Genomic DNA, 15,907 nt, shown 5'->3' on the forward strand with positions numbered 1-15,907 from the left:
AAGAGGAGGCCCAAACCCAGATTCGTTTGATGGGGCCAGGGTGGAGAGCAATAATTGAAACTCTTTCATGCTTTTTGTCCTTTTGTGTAGAGGGAGAATTAATTAATAGAAAAGTAATAAATAAAATAATAACCGTTAAGACTTGAAACTCGGTCCCGCTTTACTCGGAGTTGGCGATTTAACTCACGAAAACGTCTGGGGACAATTCGGCGTGTAACCGTAAATTTGCCCAACATTTAATTAATAAAGCCGAAGAAACAAAAATGAAAGAAAAGGAAAACTAGCCGTTGGGAGCCTCAGATTCAAAATTGAATAATAAAGTCAGACAGAGAGAATGAGGCAATAGCTTTTCATCATTTTCTTACGACTCTCTTTCCTCTTCTTCTTCTTCGAGTCCTTGAATTCGACTTCAAAGCTCTGGTCTCAAACTTAAACGCTCCTTTCATCTCTCAATTTCCTTGGGCTGAGATTTCCAGGAGTTTTCCGGTCGAGTTCGGCTTGCTATTTCTGTGAGTTTGCTTTTTTAAACTCGTCTTACAGATTTTCACTTTCCATATATGTAAAAAAATCAGTGGATATTTGATGAATCCAATCTTAATTGGAAACCAATTGATTCTTAACATGATTACTAGCAGGGGAATTATTATTTTTTGTTTCCTTTTCTATTATATTGTAAACATGTTCAAATTTCTTTTACAAGTAACTGTTGAAGTCGAATTCCTTATTAGAGATTTGAACAAGTTAGATAATTTTTCATTTTTTGCATATGGAAAATCTTTTCCAATATTCGGTGTTGGTGTTCCTGTTAGCTCAGTTAATCCGGTAGATTCAGAATAAAGATGACTGTCAAAACTCCTGGAACACCGGCTTCGAAAATAGACAGGACACCAGTATCAACACCAACTTCGAAAATGGATAGGACGCCAGTATCAACTCCGGGGGGGCCAAGAGCTAAGGAGGAGAAGATTGTTGTTACCGTGCGTTTGAGGCCTCTGAGCAAAAGGGAGCAACTAGCAAAAGACCAGGTCGCGTGGGAATGCATTGATGATACCACAATTGTTTATAAGCCACCGCCTCAAGAACGCTCAGCTCAACCGGCCCCATTTACATTTGGTACGGAAAAACCTCTATGTTTCTTCTTTATAATTTTCTCCTTCCTGTTGATGGCTCATGTTAGTTTATTATTCATTGGTTTCTTCTGTTTGCAGATAAGGTTTTTGGTCCTTCTTGCGTAACTGAAACAGTATATGAGGAAGGGGTGAAAAATGTGGCCTTGTCTTCTTTGATGGGCATCAATGGTAGTGGGATATCCTTAAACTCGTGTCGCGTCTTCCTTTTTAATCCTTAACTTGCATTGAACATTTGTTTTACTTTATCTTGCACTGCAGCAACTATATTTGCTTACGGCCAAACTAGCAGTGGGAAGACGTATACAATGAGAGGAATAACAGAGAAAGCTGTCATTGATATCTACAACCATATAATGAATGTAAGCTTAATCACAGTGAAGTAACAGAAATTATGAAATTCATAGTGAAGATTATATAACTTCCAAAGTAATGGTGCTCTTATGGTTTCATTGCAGACTCCAGAGAGAGACTTCACGATAAAGATTTCAGGACTTGAAATATACAATGAGAATGTGAGGGACCTGCTAAACTTAGAATCAGGCCGTAACTTGAAGCTTCTAGATGATCCAGAGGTACTATCGTAATAAGTCGCCTGAGTCTGCTCTTTGCCTTATTCTTTTTTTGTTCTTTACTCAAGTTTTAGTATTTTCTTATTGCAGAAAGGTACCGTGGTTGAGAAGCTGGTGGAGGAGACTGCTAGCAATGATCAGCATTTGAGGCATTTAATCAGCATTTGTGAGGGTAAACCAGCGGATCCCTTGGCTTGAATCAGCTTCTTTTACTCTCCCAAAGTTTTTGCGTGAGAAGATAATGAATTTCCTTGTTTTTGTGTAGCCCAAAGACAAGTTGGTGAAACTGCTTTAAATGATAACAGCTCACGGTCACATCAAATAATAAGGCTGGTCAGTTCATTGATCATACTATCTTTGACTCTAGTTAATGATGTTTTTTTCTTCTTCTGATGACTTGGACATTGAACAGACAATTGAAAGTACCCTCCGCGAGAATTCAGATTGCGTGAGATCTTTTGTTGCAAGCCTGGTAAAACTAAATGGAACAAATTACTCTTCCTGCATATCCAAGTTGCTTCAATTATTACTTTCTAGTCAATAACCGTCGATATCAATGATCTGCAGAACTTTGTAGATCTGGCTGGAAGCGAAAGAGCTTCACAAACACATGCAGATGGTGCTAGGCTGAGGGAGGGTTGCCATATTAACCTTAGCTTGATGACACTTACAACTGTTATTAGAAAGCTCAGGTCAGAATCTATAGCTGCATATCTTTATCTTGTGAGGGATTAGAAACCCTTTAATGGATGTTTTCATTTTTAACATTCATGCTTTGATATGCCATGATAGCAAAAGAATGGTAAATGAGGTTTCTGAATGCAAATTTCTGTATCTTGAAATTTTGATCCTTTGGTAAAAAAAGCCTATGTGTCCAGTTATGGAGTTTACTCTTCGAAGATTATAAATACTATAGGGTGTAGAAGCTATCTGGTAATGAGCACCCATTAGAATTATGGGAGTGGACACTCATTGTCTAGAGGACAAAAATACCATGTCATGGCCTAAGTAGGAGTTATGGAGTTTACTCTTCGAAGATTATAAATATTATAGGGTGCAGAAGCTATCTGGTAATGAGCACCCATTAGAATTATGGGAGTGGACACTCATTGTCTAGAGGACAAAAATACCATGTCAGGGCCTAAGTAGGAGATTATGTGATTGAGATATATCATATATATATATATATATATCTGATCTATAATCAATTTTCTTTCTTACCTGTATGAACTGTTTTGATTTGCAGTGTTGGGAAAAGAAGTGGTCATATACCATATAGAGACTCAAAGCTCACTCGCATATTGCAGCATTCTCTCGGTGGGAACGCACGCACTGCCATCATATGCACCTTGAGTCCAGCATTGAGCCATTTTGAACAATCTCGAAATACTCTCTTCTTTGCCACCAGGGCAAAGGAAGTAACGAATAATGCTCGTGTGAATATGGTACTATTTATTTGTTTGTAACATTTTTCAGTTTGCATCTGTACGTATTGAGAATAGATAATCTAGTTATCTAGTTATTGATATATGTAAAATGTTTTTTTCTAGGTTGTTTCGGACAAGCAGCTAGTGAAACATTTGCAGAAGGAAGTAGCAAGGCTGGAAGCAGAGCTGCGCACCCCTGATCCATCAACGGAAAAGGATTTGAAAATTCAGCAGGTAAACTTGCCATACTATGTCTTGCCCGATATTTTATTTGATGTGCTTTTGTAAATGTATATAATAAAATTACTTTTGGCCATGACTAGATGGAAATGGAGATGGAAGAATTGAGACGCCAAAGAGACCTTGCTCAATCTCAGGTGGATGAATTACGCCAAAAACTAAAGGAGGATCAACAGGTCTATTTCCCATTATCTCCTCTCTATATCTCTCCCCCTCCCCCACTATATATATGAATTGTATTTTAAAATGCTTATAGATTCTTATTATATGCCAACTTCAGGGTTCAAACCCATTGGAATTACCCCATCCCTCTGTGAAGAAATGTCTCTCATACACTGGTGTGCTATCAACAAAACTCGATACAAAGGAGATAGGTCGTGGTGATAGAGCAAGAAATACAATGCTCAGGCAGTCTATGAGGCAATCATCAGCTGCTCCTTTCACACTAATGCATGAAATCCGTAAACTTGAACACCTGCAGGAACAGCTTGGGGAGGAAGCAAATCGAGCTCTGGAAGTATTACAAAAGGAAGTAGCTTGTCATAGGCTAGGCAATCAGGATGCAGCTGAAACAATTGCCAATCTGCAAGCAGAAATAAGAGAAATGCGTGCTGTCAGATCAGAGCCAAAAGAAGTTGAAGTTGGAACTGTAGTTGCTACTAACAAGAGTGTCAGTGCTAATCTCAAGGAAGAGATTACGAGACTTCATTCACAGGGCAGCACTATTGCTAATCTTGAGGAACAGCTAGAAAGTGTTCAGAAGTCTATAGATAAATTGGTGATGTCTCTTCCTAGCAATTATGAACAGTACAATAGTGAGTCAACCCCCAAGTCTAAGAAGGAACCCAAAAAGAAAAAGTTGCAACCTTTGGCCTCAAGTAATGTTCCCATCCGGCAAAATTTTATCAGATCACCATGCTCGCCTCTATCAACTTCTCGGCAAATTGCAGAGTCTGAAATCGAAAACAGGGCTCCTGAGAATGATGATATTTTGTCTGGTGAGACTCAACCGGAGTCTGAGAAGGGGACTCCCACAAAGAATGAAGAATGTGGAGATGTCTCATCAAAGGAAAACACTCCAGGAGGGTATCGGCGTTCTAGTTCAGTAAACATGAAGAAAATGCAGAAGATGTTCCAAAATGCAGCAGAAGAGAATGTTAGAAACATAAGAACTTATGTAACAGAACTGAAAGAGCGGGTGGCCAAATTGCAGTACCAAAAGCAGCTACTAGTTTGCCAGGTATGGAAATGCATTCTTTGTGCTTTGTAATATGCCTTCACATATTTCAGTGACCGAGTTGTTTTTTCCACGTACACATATACATACATTCATTCAGTGTTAACCCCTTATGAAGAAATCTCACTTCATTTCAATTGGTTTATGCCTCCAGGTTCTAGAGCTAGAAGCAAATGAAGCAGCTGGGTACGATATAGAGAATGATGAGAACACATGTGAGCCAGAGGAGCCTATGGTCTCATGGCAAATAACTTTTAAGGAACAAAGACAGCAGATCATTGAGTTGTGGGATTTGTGTTTTGTCTCCATCATTCATAGGACACAGTTTTATTTGTTATTTAAGGGGGATCCAGCTGACCAAATCTATGTGGAAGTGGAGCTGAGGCGGTTGACATGGTTGCAACATCATCTGGCAGAACTTGGGAATGCTAGTCCTGCCCATGTGGGAGATGAACCCACAGTCTCTTTGTCATCAAGGTTCTTTTTCTCTCTCTTTCCTTTGTGTTTGTATGTGGCTGTTGCCAGGAAACTGGGTGAAATTTTCTAGTGTTTTAATAACGTTGTACCCTCTTCTTATATGCAGTATCAGAGCACTAAAGCGTGAAAGGGAGTTCCTTGCCAAGAGGCTGACTTCACGTTTGACTGCGGAGGAGAGAGATGCATTGTACATGAAATGGGATGTCCCACTTGAAGGGAAGCAGAGGAAGATGCAGTTTGTGAATAAGCTCTGGACTGATCCCCATGATGCCAAGCATGTTCAGGAGAGCGCTGAAATAGTTGCAAAGCTTGTTGGTTTCTGCGAAAGTGGAAACATGTCAAAAGAGATGTTTGAACTCAATTTTGTGCTTCCATCTGATAAGAGGTCATGGATTACGGGCTGGAACCCAATTTCAAACCTTCTTAACTTGTGAGAAAGTACATTTTGTTGTAAGTACTTCCATTCTTTATATTCTGTACATGTAAATGAATTTTCAAGTGGTGTGAGTGTGAGTGACTTGGAATACTAGTGAGCACAATGCACACTATGCATGGTGTTGATTTGGAACACTAGTTTCTGTAATTTTCAGATCTCAATAAAGAATTGATTCATTTCCATTGGTTACGTTACAAATCTGTGTACACCAACCATGGAGGGGGGAGGTGGGGAGGTGGGGTTATGGATTATCTCATTAGGCTTCTCTGCACCGCACAGCACAGCACAGCACAGCACCGCACATCACATCACTTCACCATCTTCTTTTTCTTTTTCCAGCAATTGGATTCTCATTTTGAAAAAGGGTGATGTTGAATTTTATTTTAAAAAATCCCTTTACTAATTGCACCAGAGAGACGAGCTATTGGGTAATGTTCCTGGGGCCAAGCAGCTGCATGCATATAAGCAAATATTTGAAAACCATTGATTGTTCTTAGTTGTGCTTGCCGGTCTTAGCTTAAAATCATTTACTCAATTCTGGAAGTTCTCATTGCTCGTTAGCATTTGGCAATTCAACACCTCAAAGCAGTTGAGTTGCATGCAGATATGCATTTTTTCTGAAGCTATTAGGAAAGAAGATTAGGAAAGAAGAAAGGGTAAATAAAACTGAGTGAGGAGTAATGATGCAGTATTGGAGAGAAAGAAGATTAATAAAGCTTGGGTTGGGGCATTTAGACACGATTAAAATTCTCATTACCACCACTACTACTGATACACTGATACGGTGATACACCACACAACAAACCAAGAGACTGAGAAGACACTGAAAATGCTGGCATGTGGCATGTAACAACAAGTAGTGCCTTTTACTAAAATACATAGCTTATAGAATACAGATGGATATTAATATGCCATAAAATAAAACACACCAAATTAAGCACATATGAGTTAACTCTTTCTAATATCTATTAGGCAAATCATGGAACTAATTAATGAGCAAGATAAAGATACGTGTGCACGCGCACACAAACACACACATATATAATATATATATATATATATATAAGTCCCTCCTCCCCTTGATTGCATTGCTGAAGGTGTTTGTGAGACATGATGCAATCATCCATGGATGTATGTAGCTAGCACTTGGGGAAGGGAGTGCCACAAGTCCTAGCAACTTTCCTGGCATTTGGGGTGTTGACAAACTTCTTGAGGTTGGGGTTGTTGAGATACTGGCAGAGGCAGGGCTTCTGTTGCTTGATCTTGGTGCAGCATATTGTGGATGGAGGAGTTGAAGAAGTTATTGCTCCTGCACAGGGACTTAGTTCTGTTGGGTTGCATGTTACTGCCATTGAAACATCTGCTTTGCCCAACAACACCACAACCACAAGGCACAATGCAATTGCAATGTATGAATATGATGCCTTCATTTTCACTCAACTCTCTCAAAGCCACTGAGAAACAAAGAGACTTGCAACTATTAACTATGCTTGGCTTGGCTGAGTGGTGATGCATTTGGCTTGGCTTTCATCCTCTATTTATAGAAGACAAAATATAATAGAAAAATAACCGCCCATTTGATTTTCTTTTTTCATTTTTCAAGTTACCCAAGAGTTTTTTATTTTTTATTTTTTTATTTGTTGGTAACAAGTCACCACCTAAGAGAAATTAGTTAAAGATAAATAAATCAGAGAGAGAAAAAGCCTTGGGTTTGGCCCATTTCCAAAAGGAGAACACTCAAATCAAACGTGAATAAATTGCTGCTGCTGCTTGATTCAATGATATGAAAGACAGTCATTTCCAAATTAAAAAAAACCTCAAAGGCCAGCTGCTTACCTTCTTAATGGAAGCGGAACACATAATTCTCAAGTTGACCTTTTAACCCAATACACAATCAAGCACTCAAATTAGTAAAAGCTTAAGCTATTAGAAAAAAACAAAACAAAAACAAAAACAAAGAAATTGGCTGTATCTGTATGCCATATTATGATTCCACCTAATGGAAGCTATTTGTTTGTTACCTCATAGTTAAAATCATAATTAACATTAGTGGCTGTATTAGCTACAAATTATAGTTAATCATGGTTACTTAATGTGCGTTATTAATTTAACGGTGCGTACCTACGTGCATAGGTACGTACACATGGAGTTTGAGTTTTTTCTTTGTGAGTAGCTTGGAGGTGATGATGCTCACAAATTTGGTGGAGTCCTTTGCCACTCATCATGATCCTTGTTCTTTGGTGGAGCTCAATCAATCAAATGACATTTAGAAAACTCAAGAAGACCTAGCTTGGTGCTGGCCTAATTAAAACCTTCTCGGCCTGCTTCATAACTCAAATCCATATTGGTTTTTTGTTCTTTTAAAATTCAGAGACATTGCAGATTATATAGATTATTGTTCTGAATTTAATTAATTTGATGGGCATGGGAATATCCAATATCTTTCTCATAAATTAATAACAAAGTCTTGTGCAGAAAGTAGACCAGACCATCCCTATCCTATATCCACACTTGTTAGGTTAATTAAGAAAACTAAACAATTTCATCTTCTTTTGACTACTAGTTATGAAAGCATATGGTGCATGCTCTCCCACTTTAAAGTTTAAACCACTATGTGTATGTGTGTGTTTGTGTATGCCTTTCGGTGATATTGATTTGTAAAATTTGGGCAACTTTTTTATTTATTTATGAAATGCAGCCAGCCACATGTTCTCATCATTAATTTGACCTGCTGCCTGCACTTGGAATTTTGTGTAATCATGGTTATAATCACTAATCATCATCATCCATCCTTGTTAATTGTTATCCAGAATGCAACAAAATATGCAATTCTTTTTTGAGTTTCTTTCAAATGTATTATTCTTTGTCATCAATAATGCGCCTGTACTTGGAATTTGGGAGCTTCAACATGAATATGAATAGCTGTCTGTCCTCAGTATGATCATCTTATTCATAAGAAACATGACTCAATCAAACTAGTTCAGTTGAGTTACTTACTTGAACATGTTTGATTTGCTTTGTAAATTCATCTAACAAAACAGGTCATGAATCCAATTACAAATTTCATTTAGGTGTTGTGACAAAGATGAAATATTTATGATTAGATGACTGAGACTAGACTGGACTCGACTAGCATATTTTTGGATGCGGTTGAATTTTGGATAAACGGATTAATTAATAGTACCTAAAATGCAGATACGTATAAAATCTTTTTCCTTTGCAGGCGCTTCTTGTCTCTGACTCTCTTCAACTTTCATTTTCAGCTGACATTTGCGACAAATTATCTCCAACTTCTTATCTCTCGGTAGAAGACAAAGCAAATCTGTCCAATTTGTAAAAAGAAAGATCTCAATCTTCCCTTGCGCATCACATGCATCTTATACTTTCCTACTCTACAATACCACATTCAATGTAATCTCTATAACCAATGTGACGTGATTTGTAAATATGGTACAAATGATTTTGATGTTGTTGTTAACATGTAAATTGTTCATGCTACTGCAAAGTTACCCCAACTTTTTACCTTGTACTAGGGTTGTTATTATGTAGGCATGCATGCCAATCCCATCACTTTTGAGTGCATTGGTCTGGTTGTTTGTAGAATGCAGCAGAGTGATAGGTAATTATCAATGTCTTCATGAAAAAGGCTACACCAAATCGGCGTGAAACATGAATAATTATGAGTGAGGAGGGGTTAATGGCCCCATTCAAGGTCAAATTCTGAGTGCTTGATATCATTATGTGGCGTGGGCCATTGAAAATGAAATCATGCTAAAGTCATTCACTTGTTTAATCCAAATCCTCATGGCTCCTCATGCTCACCTTTCTATTATTGCCTACTTTAGTCAAGCGTTGAAGCATCACGGTCTGTCCTTGATACTTGAGTCTCACAATGATAAGCTCACAATCATAAATAAGCACCTTATAAAATTTTATTTTAGAAATAATACAATCTGGCATTCTGACCATATAAACAAGTAAATTTGTTTTTCTTCAATGAATCTAAATCTAGTACATAACATTAAACTTGAATTAATATATTTTGAGATGTGGTTTGGTTTAATCTTCTAAACTCTTGTTGTCTAGACTTGAGATGAATCAAAGAAAGAAAGTGTGCCAATTTCGGTCGGTTGAAACATGCGTCATTATACCAACGTAAGCACAAATGCATAATAATGCAGATGAAATATGATTTTTCGAAAAGAGGTTGATCAGGCATGCATTTGGGAAGCATCATTGGCCATTGAATTGAAGTTCATGGGACATTGAGAGCTGAAGGACTGTTGGGTTTTTGTCTCTGGGAGAAATGGTGGTGGTGGTGGTACTGTAAGTCAAAACTCAATGATGCATTTTAAGTTTATCCAGAGTCAAAACTCTCAAGTGCTCTTTGAATGATTCATTTTCTTCAAGAATTTACTTTCCAACTGTCAAAAGTAACTAGTTATTAACTTATATGAGACCTCAATTGAACATCCTTGAGCCCAGGATCAAATTTTTCAATATTAGCGGCATATAGGTTGCGCAAGGTACAACAGGACATGACACATGACACATGAAAGTTTCTCAAAAACAGGCAGGCATATAGGTTGCCTACTGCTTACACAAATGAATGAGCTGATCAGCTAAGCAATCCTTTGCAATGCTGAATGCTATTCCCATCATCTACAAATTTCAAATGTTTCGCCTGAAAACACATCTATCATATCAAATTTTTTGCCCTTTCTGTCTTATTGAACAGGGAACATGGTCAACAAACAACAGGATTTCAAAAGCTCCACTGCTCTAAGTATCTTTTTCCCCCAACCAAAAAGACTGCTCAGAGTTCAAATGTTGACCAGACAGTTTGAGCCTTCATATCTGCAGATATTTCTGCATGTTTAGAGTAACAAGGAGATTATAACAATGAATAATTCCTTAGTTGCATAAGAATTGGAAACAGAATCAGATGGTACCGTAAGCTTAAGACTTACCAAGCAATATTTTTCCAATGAAGAAATCCACCATGGCCTCTAGCATTTTTGAACGTATAAACGGCACCCGAAACTAGCCACAAGATAAAAAGCATAACCACCTTGCCCAATGGTAATCATAAATGAATGGAACGGAAAAATGCTTTGATGTTTCAATAAAAAAAAATAAACAACTCATTCAAACAGAGTTCAAAAGTTACAGACAGATCAGAATACCTTCATAACCCTCCCGAACTGGATCTTCCGAAAGCAGCAGGGGAGTATCTAGGTCAACAAACCTGTACAAGTTATTAATGCTTAATGATGGATTAAGAAGTAGCAAGTGAAAATAAATAAAATAAAGAGAAGTAACAAAACCAGCAGGATATGCAGACAGTTCTTCTTTTATACAAAGGATGGTAATACTTACTTAAAGCACCCTAGGCCAGCAGCAAGGTGGCCGGCAAAGCCCATGGCCAGTCTAGTCTCAACCATACCACCAATCATCAAAGTTAATCCCGATGACTTTGCCACCTCAATGATTTCCAGGGCCCCAACAACCCCAACTTTAGCAAGTTTAATGTTAATGACATCAGCTAGATTTTCTGCAACTATTTTCTTAACATCAACTAAACTTCGACAGCTCTCATCAGCTGCAACTGATACTCCATATTTGTCTCTCGCAATGCGACTAACATATCCAAGGCCTTCCCAATCATCTCTATGAACTGGTTGTTCAAAGAGAACAGGACTAACTCCCACCTCTGAAAGCAAAAAAGAACAAGAAAATATTTCAGTCGCTAGCTAGACATGGTAGTCAGAATAATGTAATGGGAGTACAGAAACTCATTTACAGAATTTGTAGGTTGAATGATGGTGAGTGTGTGCATGAGCTTTTTCATTTTTTCTACTTTTTGGGTGCTGGAAGGGGGGGTGGGAGGTTAAAGATGTTACTTTATCATGCTGTTTCCAAACACACATTAGATAAATTATTCATGTTAGTTATTCAGAGCACATCCGCAAAATTGCAACTTCGGTTTCTGTTTGCAGAATTTACCATATAATTTATCAAGAACTTGGATAGCTTCCTTGGAGGTATATCCTTCATTAGCATCCAAGATAAAATCGCAATCGGGGTGAACTGCACGTATAGCTAGAAGGACTTCTATGTCTGATATCAGATTCTTTCCCACCTTAAGCTTTAAAGTCCTAAATCCTTGTTCATGATACTTTGAAGCCAATGTAGCAGCTTCACCAGCAGAAACAATTGGAATCTGCGCATATATAATTCAGTCCACTTTCCACTGAGTAAAGCTTATTTTGGGTATTCAAATAGATAAACTGTTTTCAACTGTCAGAACTACTCGAAGAAGAGCTTAACTGTTATATCAGTGGTTATGGTATTTGAAGCTCCACCAAACAGTCTCCATAAAGGGACACCAATACTCCTAGAAACTGCATCAATTAGTGCCATTTCAACTCCTGCCCTAACCTTCAATTGCAAGTACAGAGTAATAAGACCTCTCAAACCCTTGTAATGTTATAAAATGAAGACATCATCAAACTGCTATAAACAAGAGCTGCTGGTTTCAAATTTTTTTTAAAAAGAATTGTATAAGATTCTTATGATCAGGATTGTTTTAATTGAAGAAACCCATTATTTTCTTGTAAGTCGTAAGGTTTGGATCAGTGCCTACCATTAGAGGCACTGATCCAATACTGCCACTAAAGTAATAAGAATCTTTAAAGCTTTCTACTCATGGGAGCAGTCCTTGTTATTGGAACAATATCCTCCAAATTGATCCAGTCTCCAAATAAATCTAGGAGATAGAATTAAAGAAAGTATGCAGAAGAGATCAATAATCCCTAGAATTGCCTGTTTATCGAACCAAAGAAATGAATAAAAGATGTAACTTTTTTAGTCCTTTCTTTTACTTTTTAAGTAAAATGCTGACTTGAGCAAACCAACTAAATTTGTTCTCAATACCACCTAAATTTAACAGCCAAGCTGTTCAATTTTCAATAGTAAAAACCCAATCAAAGTATAATACTCAAACACCAAAACTAGCAAATAAACATATGAATAAAAGAGTAAACTTTCCCAATCATACTCACAGAAGCAAACTCATATCCAGGAAGAAGCCCACCAATCTCTCCCAAAAGCGAACCCAAGGTCTTCGCCGGACTGCGGAGCAAGAAGTCACAAGCTTCCCTGGCCTTGACCATGGCTGTATGCTGATCCTCTGCAGTGACAAAAGGCAAGATTGGAGTTTCACCCCAACCCACACACCCGTTACTCAATTCAACCCTGATAGCCACATTCTCCACCTTGTCAAGCCTTGAAGTGGCAATCGTGAAAGGCGCTATCAGAGGCACATTCAGAGGCCTATTCTCCGCTCTCTGCACGTTTACTGTGAAAGTTTCCAACAAATTATTGAACCCAAAGGTGATGGGTGTGGCCAGAGCCATTCTTGGGCTGATCCTTGAAATGGGTCTTGCCCTTTTGTGGCTCTGAGTGGAACCAGCAGCAGAGCAGAGGAGCAGAGAGTGAGGTAGTGAACGCAGAGAAATCCCAATTGATACCATTTGGTGGCACTGAGAGTGGTACTGGTGATTTAGATTTTTGGGTTACAGGTTTTGGTAGCTCTGATTGGGTTGTGAGCAAGATTTGCAGACCTGCCAATGTTGTTCTTCCTGTTGCATAGAGCTTAGCAGAGCAGTGCACGACTAGTGCCATTTTTTAAAAAAAAATTATTACTTCAATTATTAAATATTTCAACAACTGTTTGTCCTTATTTCTTCGTGTGCTGTGCTGACTCGTTAACGTTAACTGGAGGCTGCATATTTATTTATTTGGCACGATAACCTGGTGATATACATAACCCAATGGCGAACCCAGGTAGAAGATGAGTTAGTTTTGACTTTGACAACGATTTTTGCATGCCATTCTTAATTTCTTGGGTTGGGTTGCGTTGTCATATTGCTTAGAGTTACAGAATCAATGTTTTTTTTTTATTTTCTACATAAAAGATCGATATGCTTCAAAATTTCAGAACGCATGGGAGGATGATGGATTACAACATATTTTCTTGTCTTCGGATTCTTCATTCTTTTTCTATTTTTGGCAAATAATAAGAACATGGATGGATCATTCTCTCCTCAGGTGGGTGTCCCTTCGATGTGCCCGGACGTTAATTAATCAACTAATTAATGTTTATGTTTGAAGTTGACGTGTTATATACACACACTATTCTAGAAAAGTAAAAACATTAGTGAGTAGGTTAAAATTGGCAAAAGGACAAATATGACTGGATGATTATGGGGCTGATTGACAAAGTGGTAGAACTTTGGTTGCTTTCTTGTTTTGCATGATGCTTTTTACCTCACTAAAAACAGTATAAGCTGCATTCAGAAAACGTTTCGTTCAATCAATAAACAAAAGTAAATTATCACGATTTCAATGAAAAACATGGAGACAAGTGAATTAGGTTGTCTGAATTATTGTTGAGCCATTAACAAGTCTCTGTGGTGAGAATAGTTTAAGGTAATGAAAGGAGACCTTAATTAAGAGAAGAGACCTTTTTTTTTGGTTGAAAGAGAAGAGAACCCTTGACATTGGTTTTTGCTGTCACCTAGGCAGCTAGGCTATTATATATAATATGAATTGGGTAGAAAAGGTTTGCAGGAGGCATAACCATTCGTTCAAGACAAGATCAAGTAGTGCTTTTTCAATTGTAGCAAGCGGGCATGCAAAGCAATACCTTGAAACAAAGTCATTCCTTACTTTATAGAAGCTTACTTTACCACCAAGCTTAGAACCCCTCCCTCCCTCCCTCCCTCCCTTTGTCATATATGATTGATGTGATCATATATAAGTAGTTAGTAGGTGATGATACTATAATATCAACGATTCAAGTACGGCATTAATTCACACAAATAATCAAGTTTAATTTACAACTTAAAATCCACCATGCGGGGGTTTGTATATTCATCCGATTCTGATGACAATATTGGCACAAGCCGCGGGGCAAAGCTCTTTGGACGTGAAAGGTCAATTCATCATGTTCTTGGAGGTGGAAAAGGTAAAAGTGTATGTTATGTACGATACGATCAATCTTCATTTATATAATAAACTTGCATCAATCTCATTTGTGTTTCCTCAGCGAAGAAAATGTGTTTTGGATTTTGTCCAGAGCGCGAACCAGTTTTGATGCTGGATCCAGTTGCCCTGTTTTGGATTTGTCCAAATTGAGAACATGTCTCTTTAGCTATGATATATGGTGTGCTAAGACCTTGACCTTGACCTTGTTAATACTAAATAGTAATTAATAAAACTTGCAGTTGCGGATGTGTTATTGTGGAGGAACAGAAATGTATCAGCTGCGCTTTTGATTGGGATGACGGTAATATGGTTTCTTTTCGAGGTAGTCGAGTACAATTTTGTGACCCTCGTCTGCCACCTCTCCATCACCACATTGCTCGTAATCTTCATATGGCGCACGGCTGCAGAATTGTTCAGATTGTAGGTCCTTCTCTTTCACTAATTTTATTTTTCTATATTTATTTATTGAGTAATTTTGAATTAATTAATGTACAGGACACCTCCTACCATACCTGGTATAATATTACATGAATCCACATTCAAAGAGATGGCTTCCATAGTCCACAAAAGATGCAACCAATTCCTGTCAAAGCTTCTTGACAGTGCATGTGGAAGAGACCTACCATTCTTCTTCTTGGTATTTCAACTTTGATCTAACAATTCATATTCACTCTCAACTCAACTTTTTCAATTAAGTTTGATCTCCCTTTCTCTTCTGATTTTCAGGCAATTATTTCTCTCTATATTTTGTCTGTGATTGGAACCTATTTCAGCTTTCTGAATCTTGTTTACTTGGGTAAGAAGTTGTTATATCTGTTTGTTATCATCCATAGTATATATTCCATTCCAATATTATATATTAAAGTGTACGTATGAGATTTATGGCTCTATCTCTTTTGTTTGATTGTAATTTGCATGCAAATTAAGGGTTTCTCGGCCTGGAAACACTGCCATTTCTGTATGAGCGATTTGAGGAGGACGTTGATCGCCTAGCTGGAAAAGTTAGCAGAGAGATAAAGAGATCGTACGGAAAGTTTGATTCTCAGTTTCTCAACAAAATTCCAAGAGGCCCAGTGAAAGAGAAAACCAGATGAAACTTTGAATGGCATTGGCATGGCCTGGAGTCTGGACTTGGAATCATAGTTTGTGTGCCAGAGTTGCACGCATATTCAAATCATTATGTGAAGATATATTTGTGTAAATAACACTACCTTTATTGTATTATAGTTGTATATATATATATATAAAACTGTACAATATCATCAACATTGGTTCAACATAATTAATTACTTGATGGCTTTGGCATATCTGAAATGGTTGGCTCCCATTCCCATTCTCTT

The 15,907-nt window shown here is 37.8% G+C and overlaps 3 protein-coding genes and 1 pseudogene across 5 annotated transcripts; 2 read left to right on the top strand and 2 right to left on the bottom strand.

Moving 5' to 3' along the window:
- The first annotated feature begins 330 nt into the window (after positions 1-330).
- On the top strand, positions 331-5,714 carry HIK (ATP binding microtubule motor family protein). Of its 2 annotated transcripts, none has more exons than XM_008242010.3 (15): positions 331-509; positions 810-1,113; positions 1,209-1,298; positions 1,389-1,489; positions 1,586-1,702; positions 1,790-1,871; positions 1,965-2,032; positions 2,112-2,171; positions 2,267-2,391; positions 2,946-3,144; positions 3,250-3,360; positions 3,450-3,542; positions 3,647-4,606; positions 4,758-5,080; positions 5,187-5,714. In XM_008242010.3, exons 2-15 carry the CDS (start codon positions 840-842, stop codon positions 5,512-5,514), a joined length of 2,931 nt encoding a protein of 976 aa, XP_008240232.2. In that variant the 5' UTR covers positions 331-509; positions 810-839; the 3' UTR covers positions 5,515-5,714. The 2 variants fall into 2 exon arrangements, with proteins under 2 accessions (XP_008240232.2, XP_088911906.1); XM_089055780.1 differs by having other exon boundaries at positions 345-509; positions 815-1,113.
- A 735-nt stretch (positions 5,715-6,449) lies between these two features.
- Positions 6,450-7,033, bottom strand: LOC103338765 (non-specific lipid-transfer protein 2 pseudogene; annotated as a pseudogene).
- Positions 7,034-9,981: 2,948 nt separating this feature from the next.
- Positions 9,982-13,212, bottom strand: CYP77A5P (cytochrome P450, family 77, subfamily A, polypeptide 5). Of its 2 annotated transcripts, none has more exons than XM_089041818.1 (7): positions 12,581-13,212; positions 11,847-11,957; positions 11,523-11,739; positions 10,896-11,229; positions 10,703-10,764; positions 10,487-10,559; positions 9,982-10,373 (listed from the first exon to the last, which is right to left on the bottom strand). In XM_089041818.1, coding segments are annotated over exons 1-7 (1,269 nt in total). In that variant the 5' UTR covers positions 13,052-13,212; the 3' UTR covers positions 9,982-10,372. The 2 variants fall into 2 exon arrangements, with proteins under 2 accessions (XP_088897944.1, XP_008240230.2); XM_008242008.2 differs by having other exon boundaries at positions 9,982-10,385; positions 12,581-13,211.
- Positions 13,213-14,351: 1,139 nt separating this feature from the next.
- On the top strand, positions 14,352-15,874 carry LOC103338762 (Reticulon family protein). The gene is made up of 5 exons (XM_008242007.2): positions 14,352-14,547; positions 14,807-14,987; positions 15,063-15,204; positions 15,294-15,363; positions 15,495-15,874. Exons 1-5 carry the CDS (start codon positions 14,436-14,438, stop codon positions 15,659-15,661), a joined length of 672 nt encoding a protein of 223 aa, XP_008240229.2. The 5' UTR covers positions 14,352-14,435; the 3' UTR covers positions 15,662-15,874.
- The last annotated feature ends 33 nt before the right edge of the window (positions 15,875-15,907 follow it).

This window comes from Prunus mume, linkage group LG7 (assembly GCF_029339155.1).
Source record: "Prunus mume cultivar Tortuosa linkage group LG7, ASM2933915v1, whole genome shotgun sequence".
Lineage (NCBI taxonomy): Eukaryota > Viridiplantae > Streptophyta > Magnoliopsida > Rosales > Rosaceae > Prunus > Prunus mume.

What these genes read in the sequence shown, in the direction of transcription:
- HIK (XM_008242010.3), top strand. Translation starts at nt 840, where the DNA reads ATGACTGTCAAAACTCCTGGAACACCGGCTTCGAAAATAGACAGGACA. An exon ending in AGGATTTGAAAATTCAGCAG is followed by an intron (nt 3,361 to 3,449) that starts GTAAACTTGCCA and finishes GGCCATGACTAG; the next exon opens with ATGGAAATGGAGATGGAAGA. An exon ending in AGCAGCTACTAGTTTGCCAG is followed by an intron (nt 4,607 to 4,757) that starts GTATGGAAATGC and finishes TTATGCCTCCAG; the next exon opens with GTTCTAGAGCTAGAAGCAAA.
- CYP77A5P (XM_089041818.1), bottom strand. Translation starts at nt 13,051, where the DNA reads ATGGTATCAATTGGGATTTCTCTGCGTTCACTACCTCACTCTCTGCTC. An exon ending in CCATAACCACTGATATAACA is followed by an intron (nt 11,740 to 11,846) that starts GTTAAGCTCTTC and finishes ATATATGCGCAG; the next exon opens with ATTCCAATTGTTTCTGCTGG. An exon ending in AGTTCGGGAGGGTTATGAAG is followed by an intron (nt 10,560 to 10,702) that starts GTATTCTGATCT and finishes TCTTGTGGCTAG; the next exon opens with TTTCGGGTGCCGTTTATACG.
- LOC103338762 (XM_008242007.2), top strand. Translation starts at nt 14,436, where the DNA reads ATGCGGGGGTTTGTATATTCATCCGATTCTGATGACAATATTGGCACA. An exon ending in TGTTCTTGGAGGTGGAAAAG is followed by an intron (nt 14,548 to 14,806) that starts GTAAAAGTGTAT and finishes TAAAACTTGCAG; the next exon opens with TTGCGGATGTGTTATTGTGG. An exon ending in TCTGAATCTTGTTTACTTGG is followed by an intron (nt 15,364 to 15,494) that starts GTAAGAAGTTGT and finishes ATGCAAATTAAG; the next exon opens with GGTTTCTCGGCCTGGAAACA.